The 18,765-nt window shown below is 40.5% G+C and overlaps 2 protein-coding genes across 4 annotated transcripts; both read left to right on the top strand.

Moving 5' to 3' along the window:
• Positions 1–175: 175 nt before the first annotated feature.
• LOC121192394 (regulation of nuclear pre-mRNA domain-containing protein 1A-like) lies at positions 176–8,852 on the top strand. Of its 2 annotated transcripts, XM_041054076.1 has the most exons (7): positions 176–566; positions 3,075–3,204; positions 3,401–3,507; positions 3,912–4,006; positions 4,257–4,383; positions 5,779–5,954; positions 7,699–8,852. In XM_041054076.1, exons 1-7 carry the CDS (start codon positions 416–418, stop codon positions 7,795–7,797), a joined length of 885 nt encoding a protein of 294 aa, XP_040910010.1. In that variant the 5' UTR covers positions 176–415; the 3' UTR covers positions 7,798–8,852. The 2 variants fall into 2 exon arrangements, with proteins under 2 accessions (XP_040910010.1, XP_040910009.1); XM_041054075.1 differs by lacking the exon at positions 7,699–8,852 and having other exon boundaries at positions 5,779–6,513.
• A 401-nt stretch (positions 8,853–9,253) lies between these two features.
• si:ch211-13c6.2 (uncharacterized protein LOC100000125 homolog) lies at positions 9,254–18,425 on the top strand. 2 transcript variants are annotated; one of them, XM_041054009.1, is made up of 13 exons: positions 9,254–9,529; positions 9,854–9,922; positions 11,181–11,205; positions 14,785–14,871; positions 14,963–15,102; positions 15,211–15,330; positions 15,428–15,473; positions 15,755–16,685; positions 16,819–16,930; positions 17,066–17,131; positions 17,235–17,336; positions 17,455–17,725; positions 18,010–18,425. In XM_041054009.1, the coding sequence occupies exons 1-13, from the start codon at positions 9,476–9,478 to the stop codon at positions 18,258–18,260; spliced, it is 2,274 nt and encodes a 757-aa protein (XP_040909943.1). In that variant the 5' UTR covers positions 9,254–9,475; the 3' UTR covers positions 18,261–18,425. The 2 variants fall into 2 exon arrangements, with proteins under 2 accessions (XP_040909943.1, XP_040909944.1); XM_041054010.1 differs by lacking the exon at positions 11,181–11,205 and having other exon boundaries at positions 9,467–9,529.
• The last annotated feature ends 340 nt before the right edge of the window (positions 18,426–18,765 follow it).

Here is an 18,765-nt window from a genome sequence, read left to right as displayed (position 1 = left end):
AGAAGAAATCGATCCAACCTGCATGCGAAAAATCTGACAAATTACTGCTAATGCTTAGTCACTGATATCTGCCAGGCGGATTTTCTTCGGAGTAACTGTAATTTCCATCTGACATGAACGCAACATAGCTGTCGAACAGTACGTACGGAAGCGCCTCTCTTGCAGACTGGTGCGGTTTGTCCTAAGCGGAGCCAGCGAGGCAGTCCCCCCGCCTTTTAACACTACCGAGACGACGGCGGTAGCTAGTTAGCATACACAGCCTGTCCATAACATTGGCAAGGAAGCGTATGGCATTTAATTTGGACGGCTAAAATTCTTGTGGTGACTGGCTAACTTGCTGCAGACAACACATCTGGGAGAAACCTTACAGAGCTGCCTCTGCCGGTGTCTCGCACTCCCCCCTTATCTCGTCGAGATGTCAGCATTCTCTGAGGCGGCTTTAGAAAAGAAACTGTCCGAGCTTAGCAACTCCCAGCAAAGTGTGCAGACGTTGTCGTTGTGGCTCATTCATCACAGAAAACACTCGAAGACCATTGTCAGTGTTTGGTTCAACGAACTTAAAAAAGGTAAGGATGGCATGAGCTAGCTGGTTCCTCGTAAATAACATTGCTTCTACAAGTTAGATGTAGCATTTGGCTATGGGAGCCGGCTAACTTCGGCTAGAGCGTTATTGGTAATCTCAAACTATCTTTGCTAATGTTAAACTTACTAGACAACAGGCCGTTGTTAGCAAAGCAACTGCTAATGCTTGGCAACTTTCAAACAAAACTAGTCTGTAAGATTTTGACTCACCAGTTTTGTTTTAACAGTAACGTTAACCTAGCTTTTAACCACGTTACTAATCTAACGCTGGTTTGTTTTTGTGTCAGCCATGTCGAGACTAGTAAAGACACGGAGGACACTGGCGCTGTGGCTTTCTAAATTTGTACAACCCTGATGTTAGCCTTGGTAGACGAGGTCATAGTCTCTCAGTTGTTTTGGCCTGATGTAAGACCGTCGTGCACGGCTATGAGGTGCCATTCAAGTCGACCTGTTTATTGCAGATATTAAATTCCCATTACACTGTTCTTAAAGCTGCAGCAATAAAAAGTTTCTGTTAACAAATGAGCCAATCGCTATGTATAGTGTGAAAGGTGTTGCTCGTAGTGATGAACCCACAGAGAAGTACCACCCAGCTCAGCAGCTGCTCTCAGCTCTGCAGAGCGTTTTAGCTTCTTTCAACTCATTGTTTTTGTTTTCTGGCCCGCAAACGCCGCTGTCATCAGCCTCCTGCTGTTTTCAGCGAAAAAGCTCTGACGAACCCACATGTTCCACCTCCGAATGGAAGATTGACAGAATTTAGCATTTAGCAGCTACAAAGTGCAAGTTTTCAGTCTGGAGATAGTGGAGTCCAAAACAGAGCATCAAGGCTCTAAATGTAAGGGAATGTAGCAGCTGTAGAAGGTGGTAGCATGTTAATGTTGTGTTTACCTCTTGTTCTACTGCCCCCAAGTGGCCAAGGAATCAATTAATGCAGCTTTAACGAATAAATGTTAGAAATATGAATTTGCAAGAGAAAATAATAATGAATAAGGAATAAAAAAAAATAAACTTAAAACTTAAATGATGAACATTGATATTATGTGAATAATATAAACTAGAATAGTAGTCATGTCACCCTTCTCTGTAAATTGTGTTTTTTTTATTTTAAATTTTTGCCTTATTGATACCAGAGAGGTTCACCTTTCCTCGAGTGATCTAACACTTTCAGAACTCTGAATAATGGGAGATAAGTGGGACCATCAGGATAGCGTGATGCTCATGGATCAGGACTATTAGAACTTAACCTCAAATGTTACAGTTCGTCAGTGCTACTCATGCTACCACTGCTGTTTGTAGCTGCTGAGATGGATGTCCTCTCTCTGGGGAACTTAAGCTGGGCCAGAAGTGGTTTCTTAGACGTTTCTTTTTTGTAATTTTGTTCTCTCCCTCAAGTTGACATACATTTTAAAATAAGTCCCAGAAGCTTAAAATGCTCCACTGAAAATTTAAGGATACAAGGTATGTTATGGTAAAAGTCAGTGAGTGACATACTTTAAGGCGTAGCCATTAGATAGCATCTGAAGGAGTAAAATAACAACTTTATTTTGTACTAAAGTTGTACTGTGACTGATATTGTGAGCAAACTTATTCACACTCAATCATAACAGTAAATGCTGGCTTTAAAGTTAATGAGTAGATGCAGTTACAATACAAGCACGTGACTGAGCAGTTGAAAGTGTTTTTTCGGAAATAGTTTGAAAAAGCCTCTTGTATGGGCGTCAGGTGTTGCTGTAGCTGTAGCTAATACAGGCACACTTTTCCTTGGGGTGCTACTCAACAGCCTAATGATATCTCAAGTGGATGTTGTATTTTAGGAGCCTTGTCTGAGGACTGAAAGGAGTGTGCAGCTTTAATAGCAATGGGGATAGAGATGGCACATTTCTCTGGAGCTTTATTCTTATCTTAGTGTTCACTGTGGCCTGTCCAAAAACAACAAAGATGTGTGCATTATTACTTGCATGTTATCACTGTGCCATAAAATATAGGTTGATGGATAAAACCCAAATGGAAAAGATGTAAAAAAAAAACAAAAAACAGGCTGTGCCTTTAGAGAGGAGACAGTAAAATTTACTTGTGACAGTAAAATCTTCAACATTCTGGCCCTTGAGACTATGTGTAGCTATAGTGAAGAATGAAGTGTGTGATTAAGTGGTTGTTACTTTATGGATTTTGTTCTTAGTTGTGACTGATTGCTGTGAAGTGATTACTGTTCTGGCTTGTTGGGAAAAACACGGAATTGCATTTACAGTTTCTTTCTTGTAATCATTTTACTTTTCACTTTCTTGTTGTAAATAATGCTTATTTTTAGTATGTTTAAATAATGGGTTGTTACTTATTAGCTTATGATATATTTACCTATGAGTCAAAACACACCTTTTCTTTATTGAAACATATCACTGTGTTGCTTGGCCCTGATTTTACAGTTCAGTCTTTTACATAATAGTCAAATGCCTCACTGTAATATGTGTATGTGTACATTTGAATGCATGCAGCTCAGGTATCCCGCAAGTTGACCTTCCTTTACTTGGCCAATGACGTCATTCAGAACAGCAAGAAAAAAGGACCAGAGTTCACCCAGGACTTTGCACCGGTCATCACTGATGCATTCAAACATGTCTACAGGTCAGATTTAACATCACCACTTTTCCAGAATGCATTGTTGAGTCACCTTTTTTTTTTTTTGAGAGTAAGATTTAGGTTGTTGGTGTTCTAAAACTTTGGACTGGTCGTGTATTTTTGTCCGCATCATCCATTTGTACCATCAGCTGAGTTTTACTGAGCTCCTTAAAGTGTATGCCTGTTCTGTTTTCCTGTCCAGAGAGGGCGAGGAGGGCTGTAAGAAACAGTTGGGTCGGGTTTTGTCCATCTGGCAGGAGAGAGCTGTGTACGAGAACAACCTGCTGGATCAGCTCTCACAAGTCCTATGTAAGTTCACGCAACACTAACCTGTGCAGGCTCGTAAAGAAATGCTCACCCAGCACCCAACCAGGTCTGCATACTTTCTCCTCACAACAATATGCTCATGTGACTGCCTACACCGCCAATCTGCAGGTTTAAACCTCACTGGCTTTGTCTTGTCAAACCTTCCTTTGCTGCTAAACTTATGGGACAGGATGAATTCTGATCATAAAAAACTTAAATATAAATTAATATTAATATAAATATGCTTCATAATTAATCTACTTTATGGCCAGATGGAGACTGTGAAGTTGTAAAGTTGCACTGCATTTCACAGCATAAAATGTGCACCATTTCGCAAGCTAGAGAACTGTAGTTCTTCATCTAATTTTTTTTTTTGTTACCTTCTGCCCTTTTCTTGCAAATCACAGATGGTGAAAAGAAGGCTAAGAAGAGGTCATATGAGGAGATCCAACCAGATGATGAGGACTTTGCCTCCCAGAGCTCCCCAGCTGAGCCCCCACAGGTGCTGCTCTAGACAAACAGTGTTGCCATAAATACAGGATGTTAATGGAATGATAAAACACATAGAGGTCGTTTAATGATACTCTTTTACAGTTGGTACAGCTGCTTCTGGGTGGATCTGTGTCTTGATACTTAGTTTCTTATTAAATGTTTTTCAAATTTGACACACACTTACCATAGCTGGTCATTAACCAAGCCCTCTTCTTCTTTTACTTCTCTCATCCCTTTGCGCCTTTCACCTGCTACCTCAGACAGCAGAGTTAATCCGAGCTCTGCAGGAGCTGGAAAATGCAGCCTCTGGCGACTCAGTGCTGCGTCAGCGAATCTCCTCCCTTCCCGCTGAGGTGCAGGACACGTCACTGCTTCACAGGATCACAGGTGGGAGGCAGGACACAGGACATTATTGTGTACTGTACATACACTCACAGAGCACTTAATTAGGAACACCATACTAATACTGGGTAGAGCCTCCGTTTGCTCTCAAAACAGCCTCGGCTCTTTGTGGCATGGATTCCACAAGATGTTCCCATGTTGGCATGATTGCATCACATAATATCAGGTGCTCATTCATGCTGCAGGTCTCCTGTTCTACCATGTCCCAAAGGTATTCTAATGGATTCAGGCCATTGAAATACACAGGACCACGAGTTTCATCGTCATGTTCATGAAACTGGTTTGAGAAAACTTTTGCTTTGTAACATGGAGTGTTGTCATGCCGCAAGTAGCCATTAGAAGATGGCAAACTGTGGTCATAAAGGGATGAACAACACCAATATTCAGATAGGCTGTGGTGTTCACATGGTCATTGATTGCTATTAAGGGCCACGAAAATATTCCCCACCTCATTCCACTACTACCACCAGTCTGGACTGTTGACACAGTGCAGGCTAAGTCCATGGATTCTGACCCTACCATCTGCAGCCTCAGCAGAAATCCAGATTCACCAGACCAGTCTACATTTTCCCAGTCTTCAACAGTCCAGTTTTGGTGAGTCTGAGCCCACCGCAGCCTCAGATTTTTATTCTTGGCTGACAGGAGTGGAACCTGACGTGGTCTCCTGCTGTTGTTACCACAAGGTTGGACGTGTTGTGCATTTCTGCTCACCACAGTTGTAAAAAGTGTTTTTTATCAGAGTTACCGTAGCCTCTCTGTCAGCTTCAACCTGCCCATTCTCCTCTGACCTCTCTCATCAACAAGGTGGTTGCGTCCACAGAACTGCTGCTCACTGCGATGTTTTTGGTTTTTCACATTATTCTGTGTAAAAAAATCTAGAGACTGTTGTTTGCGAAAATCCCACAAAATCTGCAGTTTCAGAAACACTCAAACCTGCCTGACAGGTACCAGCAATCATGCCACGGTCAAAGTCACTGATATCACATTTTTTTCCCCGTTCTGGTGTTTAATCTTCCTACAAGATAAAATGAACCTCTATCTGCATGATGTTATGCATTGCACTGCTGCCACATGATTGGCTGAATAAGAAAGTGGACAGGTGTTCCTAATAAAGTGCTCAGTAAGTGTGTATGGTTTAGAGTTTTTAAGTTTGGTCTGACTGTACATTTAAAGGCTCCACAGTATAGCGTCCTTACCTTCACCTCAACAGACAAACCTCAATCTATCATAGGAAACAATGTTTGGGTTGCCAGTGATTATGCAGTTGCTATTTACCTTCTAAGACTATTGATGGACAACTGACTGACCTCCAGCTGAACCCTCTAAGCTTGTCATATTGAAGCATTGTGCCCTGCTCTCTGTGTGCTTTCTGTGATTTAGATAAAGAATCGGGGGAGCGGCTTTCCCGGCTGGTGGAGGAGGCCTGCATGCTGCTGGCAGACTACAGCGGTCGCTTGGCAGCAGAAATTGATGATAGGAGGCAGCTCACGCGCACACTAACGGTCTTCCTGCAAAGCCAGAAGGACGGCCTGGCCCAGAACGAGCAGAAACTTGAAGTGCGTAAATCACTTTCTTTCTTTCATTTCTTTTATATGTGTCTGTCTTGTCTGCCTCACCTTGTGTTCATGTGTCTGTGTAGCTGTGTGCTTGCCTGTCTCGTTTGCCAACGTGAAGTAACATTTCTTTTCATGTATTTCAGCATGTTGCATACATCTGCAGAGTGCCTGTTTCATTATTGAACCACAGTGCTAGATTTCAATTTGAGTCTTAGGCCTGCTAGCATTACAAACAGGAAACATGCCTAATTAGATACACACTTCACACATCTAAGTGAGGTTTTCCCTTGGCTCTGGGAAATGCTTGGTCCTTTGAGCCTCTTTTTTTCTTTCTTTCTTTTTGTTTTTATTTAGCTCAGTTCACTCAGTGTGTACTTCCCACAAGATAAGTATCGACCAAATCAGTGTGTGATTAAGTGATTGGCCTTGAAAAACCTCACTACAGATTTTCTTGTTTTCTCACAACCATGCTTATTTTGTGGTGACAATAACTGTCCAGCTTTTATTCACAGGATAACAAGAGGATAACAATCTCATATTTGTATCTACACCCAGTCAAGTCTTTTGTAATAAAAAAATGAAAATAAAAAATGAAAATAATTTTGTGAGTGCTTTTATTTTGCTCTAACACTTACGGCTTCTGGTGGTGTGTACATACTTTGAATTTTCAAAGATGTTCTGCGATAACAGCAAGTTTTATTTGTGGCATTGACACAATAAATGCCAGCTACACACTGAAGGTTTGAATTGAGCTAATTTCAGTAGAAGTAGTTGATGTGCTCAAAATATTACAGGTCAAACCAAAACATTAGAAAAGAGGCCTCATGTTTAAGGAATCCTGGTATAGACACAAATGAAAAGACACAAATATTCTTTTTCTTTTGGAAATCTGTGACTGACACTGAACTTTGAGGCATCCTGTGGCCTGAGGAAATGTGTTCTGCTTGCACATCACACCTATGTGCATCAGCTGTTCCACAATCATATACATTAACATCTTAAAAGAGACGTGCAACAAAGCTGGAGCAGAGATAAATCATTTGAGTGACACTTTGTGTTACTGTGTCTTTAAGGTGTTAAAATCGTTGAATCAGGTGAAATCATTTAGTTATTCCTCATTTTCTGACTTGTGGAAACAGGCCCTGTCCAGATTTCGATATAATACTTGTCCTGCTGTTTTGTTGTCGTTAAAGATGTTAAAAACCTAAAAATACTTGAGTCCTCCTAGTTTAGTATATTCTCAAAAGCCACTGGAAGGTTTTTTGTTTCATAGATGTGTATGAAAGTAAACCATGAAGCAAGTTAATCACGAACCTGAGGTAAATACAGTGATACAGATATATGTATGTATGTATAAATATATAAATAAAATTTAATCTCAGCATACATTCAGTGGTTTGAAAGAGGACAGATGAATGTGTTAAAAGCTCACATAACAATTTTACATTTATATGGTGCTGTTTTCAAATGAGATGAACTGTAAGGGAAAACACAACATGTTTGGTTGAAGTCTTTGGCTGAGAATCTAAACTTCTGTAATTCAGCTTCAGTTGGACCTTCAGCTAACATCATATTCTCCAATGTACAATGCAAAACAAAATTACCACATGATTTACAAATATTTCCATTTTTTTGCAGTCTTCATGCCCTTCATTTAGATTTTTTATTTACATGTCAGTCCATTATTTGTCATTACCAAGAAAAAAAAATGTCTGATAGACTTTTCTGATGTTGACTTTTTCAGGAATACAAACGTAAACTGGCGAGAGTGACCCAGGTCCGGAAGGAGCTGCGTTCTCGTCTGAACAATCTTCCAGGAGGACTCTACAACCCTTCAGACTGACTGAAGTTTCACCTCCTCACCTTATACCCAACCCTCCTGCTACTGAAACATCTCATCCCGTCTCTTAGATATTTGATCTGACTTTTGCCATAGTCCTCTGTTTTTGATTTTGGAAAGCGTCTGTGTGTCCCTGTACGGTGACCTTGTGGTTCTCCTTCTGTCCTGGAACAGATTATTTATCCACATGGCTTTTATTAACAGAAGCGTCTTTTTTTCTGTCTGTGAGCTCATCTCCTTGTGCTGTATGTTATCAGTACACTGTACATGAAGATTTATAATCAGACACTGGCCTCTCATGCTTTGGCCCCTGCCCACCTAACTTTGACAGCTTTAAAGTGGTATGGATGATGCTGGTGTGATATTTTTGTATTTATTGTGACCTAAGATAATGCACCAGAGTATATCCCTTTAGTGTGATCATTCATAATAATTTTCAGTATTTTGGATTCCTTTCATGATTTTCCATACTCTTTCTTTCTCGCTTTCGGTTATAGATTATTGCAGAGGTTTTTCAAACTTGAATCATTCTTTTTATGCAGTGTGATGTGGCCTCCGAAGAGAATGGTGTACTTGTGAAAACCATGAGAAAACCACATTCTGAAGCTGAGCAGTAAGCCGTGCTCCTAAAAGCAAACGTATGTAATTATAATTTACATAAAGCCTCTTTGTGAGAGGGGCGTGTAAATCACTGGTGAGTGTACATATTCAGAATTGCATGTAAATATGATGGACCTTTATGTACTCATGATTTCTATCCATGTGAACATGGCTTGGACATGGTCATGGCCATTCAGATTACTGATTTACCTCTGTACAGTCATGTCTTTGTAGTTGCCCATACCTACACAGTACTGAAATAATGAATCGGAGGAGTTTGTTCACTTGTTTACTGTAACATTCTGCTTCATAGTTTAATCCTAGGTCTACTGAGCGCTGTGCTGATACTTCACACAGCTTGAGAAGTGCCCCAGTTTCCAAAGCCAGACATACAAACAGCTGTTTGTTTTTGTTACTATGAAGCACATTACTCTAAGAACCAAATAAACAGGAAACGTACAAATATTTGCAGTCCTGTCTGTGGTGGATGACACTGAATCTAATTTCAGCCGTGGTCTTGTCCAACAGGGGGCGTAAACGGACGTCCATCAACATATCTGTTGTTTTCCACGGGATTCTTTCGTTTTGATTACCGTTATTTTTTTTTTAAAGGAAGTGGCTCGGCGCTAAGACGACCCCGCTCATGTTGGTTTCTTAGGGCCAACTTCACAAACTCACAGGAAGTAAGCTTTTTTTTTTTCCAATGTCGTTAGTTGTGTAAAACGTAGTGACCAACTGAAGGCTATGCAACGAAGTAGCAACGACGTTACTGCTCCGGTGGGAGGCAGCAATGCATTACACCGTGCCTAGTCTGCCGCAAATAAGAGGAGGAAGAAGAAGAAGCACAGTGATGCTAGAATATAAACAACACGTATGCTAGTACAATAGTTAGTGTTAGCAAAATAACACATCGCGCACTGCTAACTTGCACCTTAATTCCCAAAGGCGTTGCCATTGTAAAGTTTGTCATTAACGTATGAACATGGTAACGTTCGCTAGCTAGTTAAACGTTTTCCAAGCTACTAGCAGGTTACTCAGAGAGGGCAGCGTTAACGCTGTTTCAGACGGAAAACATCCAACAATGAACAAATTTGAAACGCCTTACGACGACGAGGCTGGATTTATTGAATGCACGGTAAGTTAGCTAACGTTAACAGCACTTCGTGAAGTCCGTGGCTACAAGGCTTAAGAAAGAATGGCAGCATGGCTTTCACAGATGTTATAGTGAGTGTCTACACTCAGGTGCTAATTTTATAAGCTAACTAGCCATACTTTATGTGGTCTTAAATAAACCACTCATACTGCGATGTGCTAAGAGATTGTATCCACTTCATTTATAGCTTATAAAGACTGCTTTATTATTTAGCAGTTTACCCAATAAACTAGCAGTTGACTGTATATTATACCATTGATTTTTACCTGTGATACTAACTGGTGAAGGGTTTCTGTTTTACTCCAGAGCTGTGAAAAATCCATAAGAGGAGAAACCTTGTACAAGATACACCTGACCACAACAGGACACATAAAGGTACACGGCGCCATTTACTGGTGCAGAAAGCTTTGCAATACTAAAGTTATGTTTAATCATCCACTGATAGCCCTGTAAGTTAATGAGCAATTTTACTGTGACTAGTGTTTTTGCATTCAATCACAAGTCTTCCACAGTTTCTAGATAAAACTCATAGCAGGAAACAAATCCCCTCCCTCATGTTGTCTGACATCATCATATGTGGACACTTGTGATGGACACAACTAGTTGGCAAGAACCACAGGTTTCTTGTTTATGAAAAACATGCTATGTAACCGCTCTGCATTGATTTCCTTTTCATGGTTTGTTTTATCTGGAGAATATCCTTGAGCCACTGTACCACATCAGCTTGAATGATCCGGCAACTTTCTCTTTCTGGTTCACATGAAAAAACATGTTTTCAACCCCTTCTGGACATTTGGCAGGCCAGCAATTTGTAATATTTCCAGAAATCTTATGTCATGGCTTTTGATTTGACCAAAAACTGCGACACATCAAGGTCAAACATGAATATCATTATGGTCTTGCACAGGACAGTTTGTTACATTTTTAAAGGAAGCCAATCACAAGGGACTCTGAAGATTCATGATTTGGAGGGAAGATTTGACAACTGAGACGACTGACTTCACTCTCAGAGTTTTCTCGCTCTGTACAACTAGAAAGTCAGACGTGGAGGACCGATAATGAATAAACATGGATAATACTTTCACAAACTCATCACTACAGATGAGGAAATCTACACTACACTGCTGAGTGGTGAGCTGCATTTTGGCAGAGCTCACTGCCTATCCACAGTCACTGTGGTTATGCTTGCAAGTCTGAAGAAAAATTACTTGATTCTTAAAAATTACCTTCGGTTGGAGGTACAGTTTTGTCAGTCTTCCTCAAGGCCTTGAGTTCCTTGATATCGATTTTCACATTTGTCTTTCACCATTATTATAAGCTTTTCCTTGTAAGGCGGCTTAATATGTCCAGTTACGTGCAGGAGGACATGCTCCTTTCTCCTTTACTACTTTATTTTCTTATGCACTCGTTATGAAAAAAAAAAAAAAAACTTAAAGAAGACAGGTGAGGAAACGTACTTGTGCTGCACCTCAAATGAGCTGTGGTTTTGGTGAACAGTTCCGTGTTAAAAAATGTCTTTTTTCCGTGATATAACCTTTTCTCTGTTTTTAGGAGTGGTGAACTCTTACCAGTGTCCTATTTACCCAGCCATTGATTGACTTGATTTTTATTGCTCTCCTTTCATTCCTGGCAGAAAGAGGATGCCCTTGTTGCTGCGGGTAAGTAGACTTCAACTTCTGCTTTGTCATTTTGTTCTGTTCTGGCTTTGGGCATACTGCTGTCTGTTCACATGAAGGTAACAGAGGTCACTTTGATTTGTTGACTAGTTTTAATGGGCTGCAGTTTTAGTCCAGATCTGTCAGTGGTTTTGATCTTTGTAGTATGGTTATGAACTCAAACCCAAACGATGACATGTTTTTTTTTTTTATTTCACTGTATTGTACTTGAAAATGTGTTCTGGCATTTTAAAGGCAGGTATACAAACGTTATTTTTCCTCTCAGTTTCATAAAGGAGAATCTTGACTTGCTTGCTCAAAGGCCTTGCCTCATCCCCTTGAACACCTTTGAGGTAAATGGGAACGCCAACCTTATCGCCCGACATCAGCCCCCTACCTCACTAATGCTCTTGTGGCTGAAGGAGAGCAGATCCTTGCCAGGTTCCAAAATCTTGTGGAGAGCCTTCCCAGAAGAGTGGATGCTGCTATAGCTGCAGATTTATGCCTGTGGGTTTGGAAAGAAGTGTTCACATACTTGGATACAAAGTTCATGTTGGACAGTTATTCAACACAGGTAGTTTGCAGAGAAAAGAGTTTTCCAGCTGCATAAATCCAGCACGTCTGATTGCCAAGCTAGTGCAGGTCTAGTAATGAATGATGTGCCAGATCTGGCCCGGTTAAACTGATTTGATCCTGGGTACTGAAACTGGCCAAAAGCGCACTGGAGTGCAGCTAACTGGAGCTAATTTATATCAGCCCGATCTGTACCCCCAAAACAGTGGACAACAGGTGTTCCGCTGTTTACCTTATAATTTCCAGCATGACAATAGTTCTTGGTATTTGAATCATGCTACCCTCTGTGGGCAAAACTGTTTTTCACCTTCATCAAAAACACCATTCTTTCACCCATCATTCAAACGAGGCTTCGACCAAAATGGGCAGCGCAAGTCCATCTATGTCTGCATGGTGACCCCAAAACCTACTGTAGCCAGATTTGGCATGAGTGCACTAACACTCAGCTGCAATCATCCTGACTCTGCTGGTCACTGGCTACGTCATTAGATGATGACAAATGCAAGTAAAAATCTCTGTAGGTCTATGCAAAGAACTGCATTATGGGTAACCTTAGGTCATGGAGGCTTTCATTGGAGCTTCATACCCTAAATGTCAACAACGTGTTATGCACCCCTGCACATCAAACAAGCTGAAACAAACAAGCTTGCATACAAAAGAAACAGCCACAGAAATGCTTCCCAGAGACACCTGTGCACTTTCTCGACAATGCTGCCTTGAGAATCATGTTCTAGAGTTACGTGAAAAAGCATGTGAAAAAGCATGTGATGGAAGCTCAAATACAGAAAAGTGGACTTCTGTACTGAGCAAATAGCTGCGGCATGCTCATACTTGAAGTGAACTTACAGATGGCTGAAAGATTAAAGAGAAAAACCCGAATGAATGAGTAGAGAAACATAACAAATGCAGATGCTTTCATTCAGGTGCACTGCATGGTACAATTAAGCAATATAGAGTCATGCTCTGTGGCATGTATAACATGCTGAGCAGGCCCAGATTTTGTATCCTCCAACTGGCTAGGGTTTCAATAGGAACTGTTCCTAAAGTGACATCTGCATTTGGATCTATGGGAAAGATTTCAGTAAATAGGTTTTGGAAATTGTGGTCAACAGCGTGCATTTGATGATCATGATGCTCGTGCATTAGTGCGATAGATACGGAAAAACAGAAGAGCAACTCTTCTTCAGGTGACTGAGAATGTCAGTGCAGGACATGATCAGACTGTGTCAGCAAGAACAGTCCGCCGACAATTACATAGTGAGGGATATTATAGTAAGGTTGCAGTGCATAAACCCCTCATTACAAAGATGAATGCACATTTGTGAGTTCAGTGGTGTGAAAACCACAGGCGCTGGTCTACAGAGATGTGGAAAAACTGATATGGTCAGATGAGTCATCCTTCACCATATTTTCAACAAGCGGGTGGGTGTGGGACTGTACAAGCCTGAATACTTGACCCGCGCAGTGAGGGGATATGGTGGCTCTGTTATGCAGTGGGGGTAATTTTGCTGGCATGGTATTGGTTCACTTGTCCCTTTAGAGGGAAGAGTTTGAGTGATCACCTTTATCCTGTGATGAAACATTTCTGTCCTGATGGGACTGGTCTCTTCCAGGATGAAAATGCCCCCATCCACAGGGCACAAGGGCTTACTGAATGGTTTGATGAGTATGAAAATGATGTGAATCATATGCTGTGGCCTTCGCAGTCACCAGATTTCAACCCAATTAAACCCCTATGGGAGATTTTGGATTGACGTGTTAATCCTCAATTGTACTCCCTTGTGGATGCTCACATGGACAGCTACAGACACTGTGGATGCGTAGTTCTTCTTCTTATAATGCTTTCTTGTCAGCTTGGAGTCCACTTGGTGTGGACTATGCACCACCGGATGCTCTTGAAACATAATGGCTGTGCGGACACAGCAAATTTATGGTGACACGGATGTTTGCACAGAGCCACGCATACGCCCTCTGATGATGAATTTTACGTCACTTGGACCCTTGTGGACCATCGTTTACTCGTGGATGCGGAAAGTATTACAGCAAAACTTCATTCAGACACATGTTGGTTTTTCCTATAATTTGTCACCCGTCTGTACATTTTGGGGATTTTTTTTTGGGATGGATGGAAAAGACATTTTCCTCTGCTGTTGGTTCATGGAGGTAACTTATGACAAAATCAGATTTAGCTGCTTTTGTCATAAGATGGATGCCACAGGAGGCCAAAACTATAATGCATTTTTCTCTTTTATACACCATAAAATCATCTGTATCAACATTTCTTTCCCTGAAGACTGTTGCAAAGCAGCATCATACAGAAGATTGCATCCCCTGTTTGTTTCAAAGAGATCACTTCTGTGTTGATGTAAGTAAGCAGAATTTGAACTGAAGTGTTCGGAGTTGTACCACTGGAGCTCATGCGTAAAAAAATAAAATAAAATAATGTATGGTTACTCATTTGCAGTTGTCAGATGTCTGATGACAATATGTAAACTGGAGAGCTCAACCTTTTTTGCTGCAGCTACAGTACAGCAGTCTTCACACACTTCCTTCTTTACACCTCTTTCCCTGTCATACGCATGGGATATGAGATCAACCACTAAGAAGGCTTAAGGGAGATGGTTGTGACATCAAGTGCACATTGAGGCACTTAATTTTGCAAACTCAACGCTCGGTTCAAAACAAATCTCATGTAACTAGGCTTCTCTCTTGTCAGCGGTAGTCTTTCTTGTTACAGTAGTCTGGAGAAGATTACACACAGAAGTGGGTAGCAGCTCTATCTAAAATACAGAAAAATTACATTAAAAATAAACATCACAGTAGAGTACTGTACTGTGATCTAACCTGCAAAGTGAGTCAGTCTTACAGATGATATATGATGTCAGGTAAACAACACTGTAAATGTATTCTACACTTATATTTTAAACTGTACACTATACTATATGATCTTTAAAAACCACTCGGTTGTAACATTTTCCTTTGCTAACTACCAGTGTTTTGGTCTCTCAGGGCTTGCAGTCAGACAACACATCGTACCGGAATTTAAGGACATTTTACAGTATCTGGATTACTTGAAGCTCGATGAGCCCATCATTGGTGAATAACATACAAAATTTTGAACAATTTTTATTTTGTTTCCACATTAATTTGATCCCTGTTTAACTTTATTTCTGCATGTATTTCTTAGGTTTAAACTTTTTGGATGAAGTGCCTTGTAATGACCAACAAGCAGGACCCAGATACTTATGCAGGCTATGTCATCAGAGCGCAAACCTATCAGAAATGGTCCACCATGTGATTGGACGTAAACACAGGCAGAAATACGTGGTAAAGTATTGTGAACATTTTCAGAAAACTACAGTTGAAAGTTTTGAGTGTTTTCTTTGCTTTTTAATTAAGAACATGAAACAAAGCAAGATCTTTGTGTTTATGCAGGAACTGAAAAGGCCAGACTTGGTGACCTGGGATAAACAATCCATAATAACCCAAGGAGGAAAGATCATACGAGCCAGAGCAGAAATAATAGAGAGACAAGATGGACGAGGAAAACCAGTGGTGGGACATACAGATTTCAGTAACCACACATGCTGAATGTGCTTTTAAAATCCTAAATTAATTTTAAGAGTAACATGTTCTTTGTGTTGTGTTTCAGCCAATGCTGAAAAGAGGAGTTGAAGGCAAGCTCAACATCTCAAGAGGTATATTCAGTTTTGTAAAGGCAGAAGCTTTTCATTGAATACATCCTGATTTTAAAAAAATAGCTCATACCAGCAATGTTAAATGTAATACTCAACAAATAACGCATGACCACTGCTATACATCAGAAGAATACTCTGCCTAATTTCACCTACAGTTACACATGTAGCATGTGGTTGAGGGCCATTGCAGCTATAAAGGGCCTATTTATAATAAATATGCAAATGAGTCTATACTATAGTTGTTTCTTTACTTAAACTGCATGTGTACTCCTGTTTCATAGTTCACCCAAGGCAGAAACAAAATAGGGATCGAAATTTGACCCGAGACGTCCCATCACATGTAATGGAAGTCAAGGACTATCAGGATGAGTACTCTCACCGACAGAGGTCTTCCCCAGTTTACCCAAATACACCCCAGTTCCACCCAGATGAACCATACATGAACAGAAACAGACAGATGTACCAACCGGAGGACAGTCTCAGCCGTGACCACATGGAAAAGGAGCTGTGCAGGGCAAATTACCGGGAAAATGATATGTATAGACGTAGGGATTATGAAGAGGAATATGTTGAAAATCCACAGGCAAGAACTACACTTGAGCCGGGTAGCATCACCAGGTATGATCCTAGGGAGGAGATGCCGATGCGCCGTGACCAGACTTTGCGTGTAGAGTATTACCCAGAGGAGGCTCCTCTTCACAGAAGGCCCTACCCGGAAAGAGATCCTCTGAAAGAGTTCTACTGCGAGGAAGTGAGGCGAGGGCGAGTTCATTCTGCTGAGTATAAGCCCTCACAGCCGGCGTACCCAGAAGATGAAGACCAGTGGTCTCTGGACAGGAAGTCTGGCAGACATGACAGTGTGAATAGAGCAAGTAGGCCCGGATCAAGTGAACCAGAGGCCAAGAGGAGGAGCTTTCCCACACCCACAGAGAATGAACAATCGCATGATCATTTGTTTAATATTATTAGAAACTGTCAGCACAAAATGAGAGAACTACATCAAGAGATAACAGTTTCTAACCCTGGACCAAGCAGAACTGGACCCCCTCCTTCCCAGAGACGAGTGGAAGTCACTAGGACCTTGTCTGGCATCCCAGAGCCATTCAGGTGCTTTTTGACAGGGGCCGCCAATGATCAGGGACATAGTAAGAGAAAAAGAAAAAGTCGCTTCTCTGATGCCACTGATGAGGAGGTGGACATGATAAAGGAGATGTGAGTGATGATGTAACCGGTTGTTTATTTATAGATCTTTTGAAATGTGTATCTTTTATATTGTTTGACTGAATGCTTTCTGTTTTCATCTTCATACATAACTTTTCTGGACATGTTTGATTTCTCCTCTAAGATTCGAAGATAAACATGTCCCTCCCGATCCAAAGTTTGGCGGTTGTCCCAGACCAGTTAGTGTACCACTGAGACCTGAAATCCACAGAACACAACATCCCACAGAATCACAGGTTGTTCATTGTAAAATTAAAGTACTCATATTAACTAGTGACCTGCTGATATTTTATACTTCCAACTACAGTAATCTAAAACCTGTTCTCACTAGTTCAGTGTTATTGATGTCAAACCTATTGCTTTGTTTTAAGAGCCCACATCATACAGAAAGCTACCAAAGAGGAGGCTCTGTGTCAGAAGGTGTCTTTGATATGCTGGTAAGATCATGAATATGTATTTGCCACACACGTAGCAGTGAGATTATGGAGCCATGGAGGGGAGCTTAACTGTCTTTTTCCTTTTCACTTTTTCCCCTTCTAGAAAAACATTGAAATTGAGAATGCAGAGGAAGCTGACTTCCTGAAGAACAAACTTTGTAGCCTTCTTAAAGAATTCAAGTCCAAAAAATCAGAGAAAACGGTGGTATGTGTCACCCTGCACAAGGCGCCTGCACACTTTTTCTAATGAACATGTACTTGAAGTCTGTGCCTCTCTGCAGAACTGTAGAAAATAAAGGAAGAATGTGTTTTTGTTGTTGTAGCAGAACAACCAAAGTCGAGGAGTCCTCAACAACTCTGACTTCAACAGCTTAAGGCCGGTCCCGCAGCTGTCTCCACAACACCATTATGAGAGAACCCTCTTAGGAGACTCAGACCTTAGACCACCACAGGACTTCAGTTTCAAAGATGATCACAGACGACAAGACTGGAAGCAGTATGAGTATATACCGGATGAACGACTCCAGAAATACCACCATCCTGTACGCAGTGAATCTGGACACATGAATAGAAGGCGTTATGAAGATTGTGAAGGTATTATATATAACATCGCAGTCTATTGAACTTCTTATAAATGATTTTCTATGGGCAGCGTACCAGGCATTAGTTCATGCATACCTCAATAAGTATGTTTTTTGAGTTATTTTTTGAGTTTAGAGTTATTCGTCATGGGTGATTATTTTTATTTTATTATGTGATAAATTTATGTTGTGATTAACAATAAGCTATGTATTCCTGTTCTCTCTGTCAAAAAGAATTCAGCATTTTTCCACTTCTCATTTTACAGTTAAGTTCTTTTCCTGGTGTTTTTCTTTCAGAGACTTTTAGGAGTTCCAAAATGTCTTCCACATCACATGCTAACCGAGATGAGCCAGTACATTATCCTGAACGGTTTCAACAACCCATGCATCCTTGTGACTACCGACCTGCTGCTGAGGAGTATTTTGGCTCCCACTCCTCTTCACCTCCCCTACACATGGAACAAGAAATCAGGATGCACAGGGGCTCTCGGTACTCCAAGAACTTGGACAAAATAACCTCCATCCTGGAACTTGTGGCAAGGAAATAATGTTCTGTAAACTAAATATCCACAGTTTTGAATTTAATACTTTGCTGTGAAAACATGATTTGATGTTAAATGTTTTTTAGGTTGTTTGCTTTCGACCTTTATGAAGAATTAGAATTAAAATGTTTCCAAGTCTGAGTTTTTGTAAACATTAAAACATTATTCTACTGCAGGTGTCATGTCTTTCAGATCTTCAAATTACCCACCAGCAGCAAGACTAATGATGTTACTGATTTTTTTTCCCCCTTATTAGTCTTTACCTGTACAGCCCATTTAATTAGTTTAAAGAAAATATTAAAACAGTTTTGGACTGAAACTATATTATTATTATTATTATTATTACTATTATTATAGTTTTATGATTATTATGGTCATTATTATTATTATTATTGGTATTGTTAATATTATTATTATTAATATTATTGTTGTTGCTGCCATATTCATTTCTTTTATTGTATCACTGATACCGAGTGTATATTTAGATGTATATATCCCTCAACTGATTAAC

Source organism: Toxotes jaculatrix, chromosome 13 (assembly GCF_017976425.1).
Source record: "Toxotes jaculatrix isolate fToxJac2 chromosome 13, fToxJac2.pri, whole genome shotgun sequence".
Taxonomy (NCBI): Eukaryota; Metazoa; Chordata; class Actinopteri; family Toxotidae; genus Toxotes; species Toxotes jaculatrix.
This window is presented reverse-complemented; position numbering and strand designations above follow the sequence as displayed.

Bases quoted from the DNA above. Each gene is read 5' to 3' on its own strand.
- LOC121192394 (XM_041054075.1), top strand. From the start codon at position 416: ATGTCAGCATTCTCTGAGGCGGCTTTAGAAAAGAAACTGTCCGAGCTT. The intron at 567-3,074 runs GTAAGGATGGCA...GAATGCATGCAG, and splicing joins GTTCAACGAACTTAAAAAAG to CTCAGGTATCCCGCAAGTTG. The intron at 4,384-5,778 runs GTGGGAGGCAGG...TCTGTGATTTAG, and splicing joins ACTGCTTCACAGGATCACAG to ATAAAGAATCGGGGGAGCGG.
- si:ch211-13c6.2 (XM_041054009.1), top strand. From the start codon at position 9,476: ATGAACAAATTTGAAACGCCTTACGACGACGAGGCTGGATTTATTGAA. The intron at 15,103-15,210 runs GTAAAGTATTGT...GTGTTTATGCAG, and splicing joins AACACAGGCAGAAATACGTG to GAACTGAAAAGGCCAGACTT. The intron at 15,474-15,754 runs GTATATTCAGTT...CCTGTTTCATAG, and splicing joins CAAGCTCAACATCTCAAGAG to TTCACCCAAGGCAGAAACAA.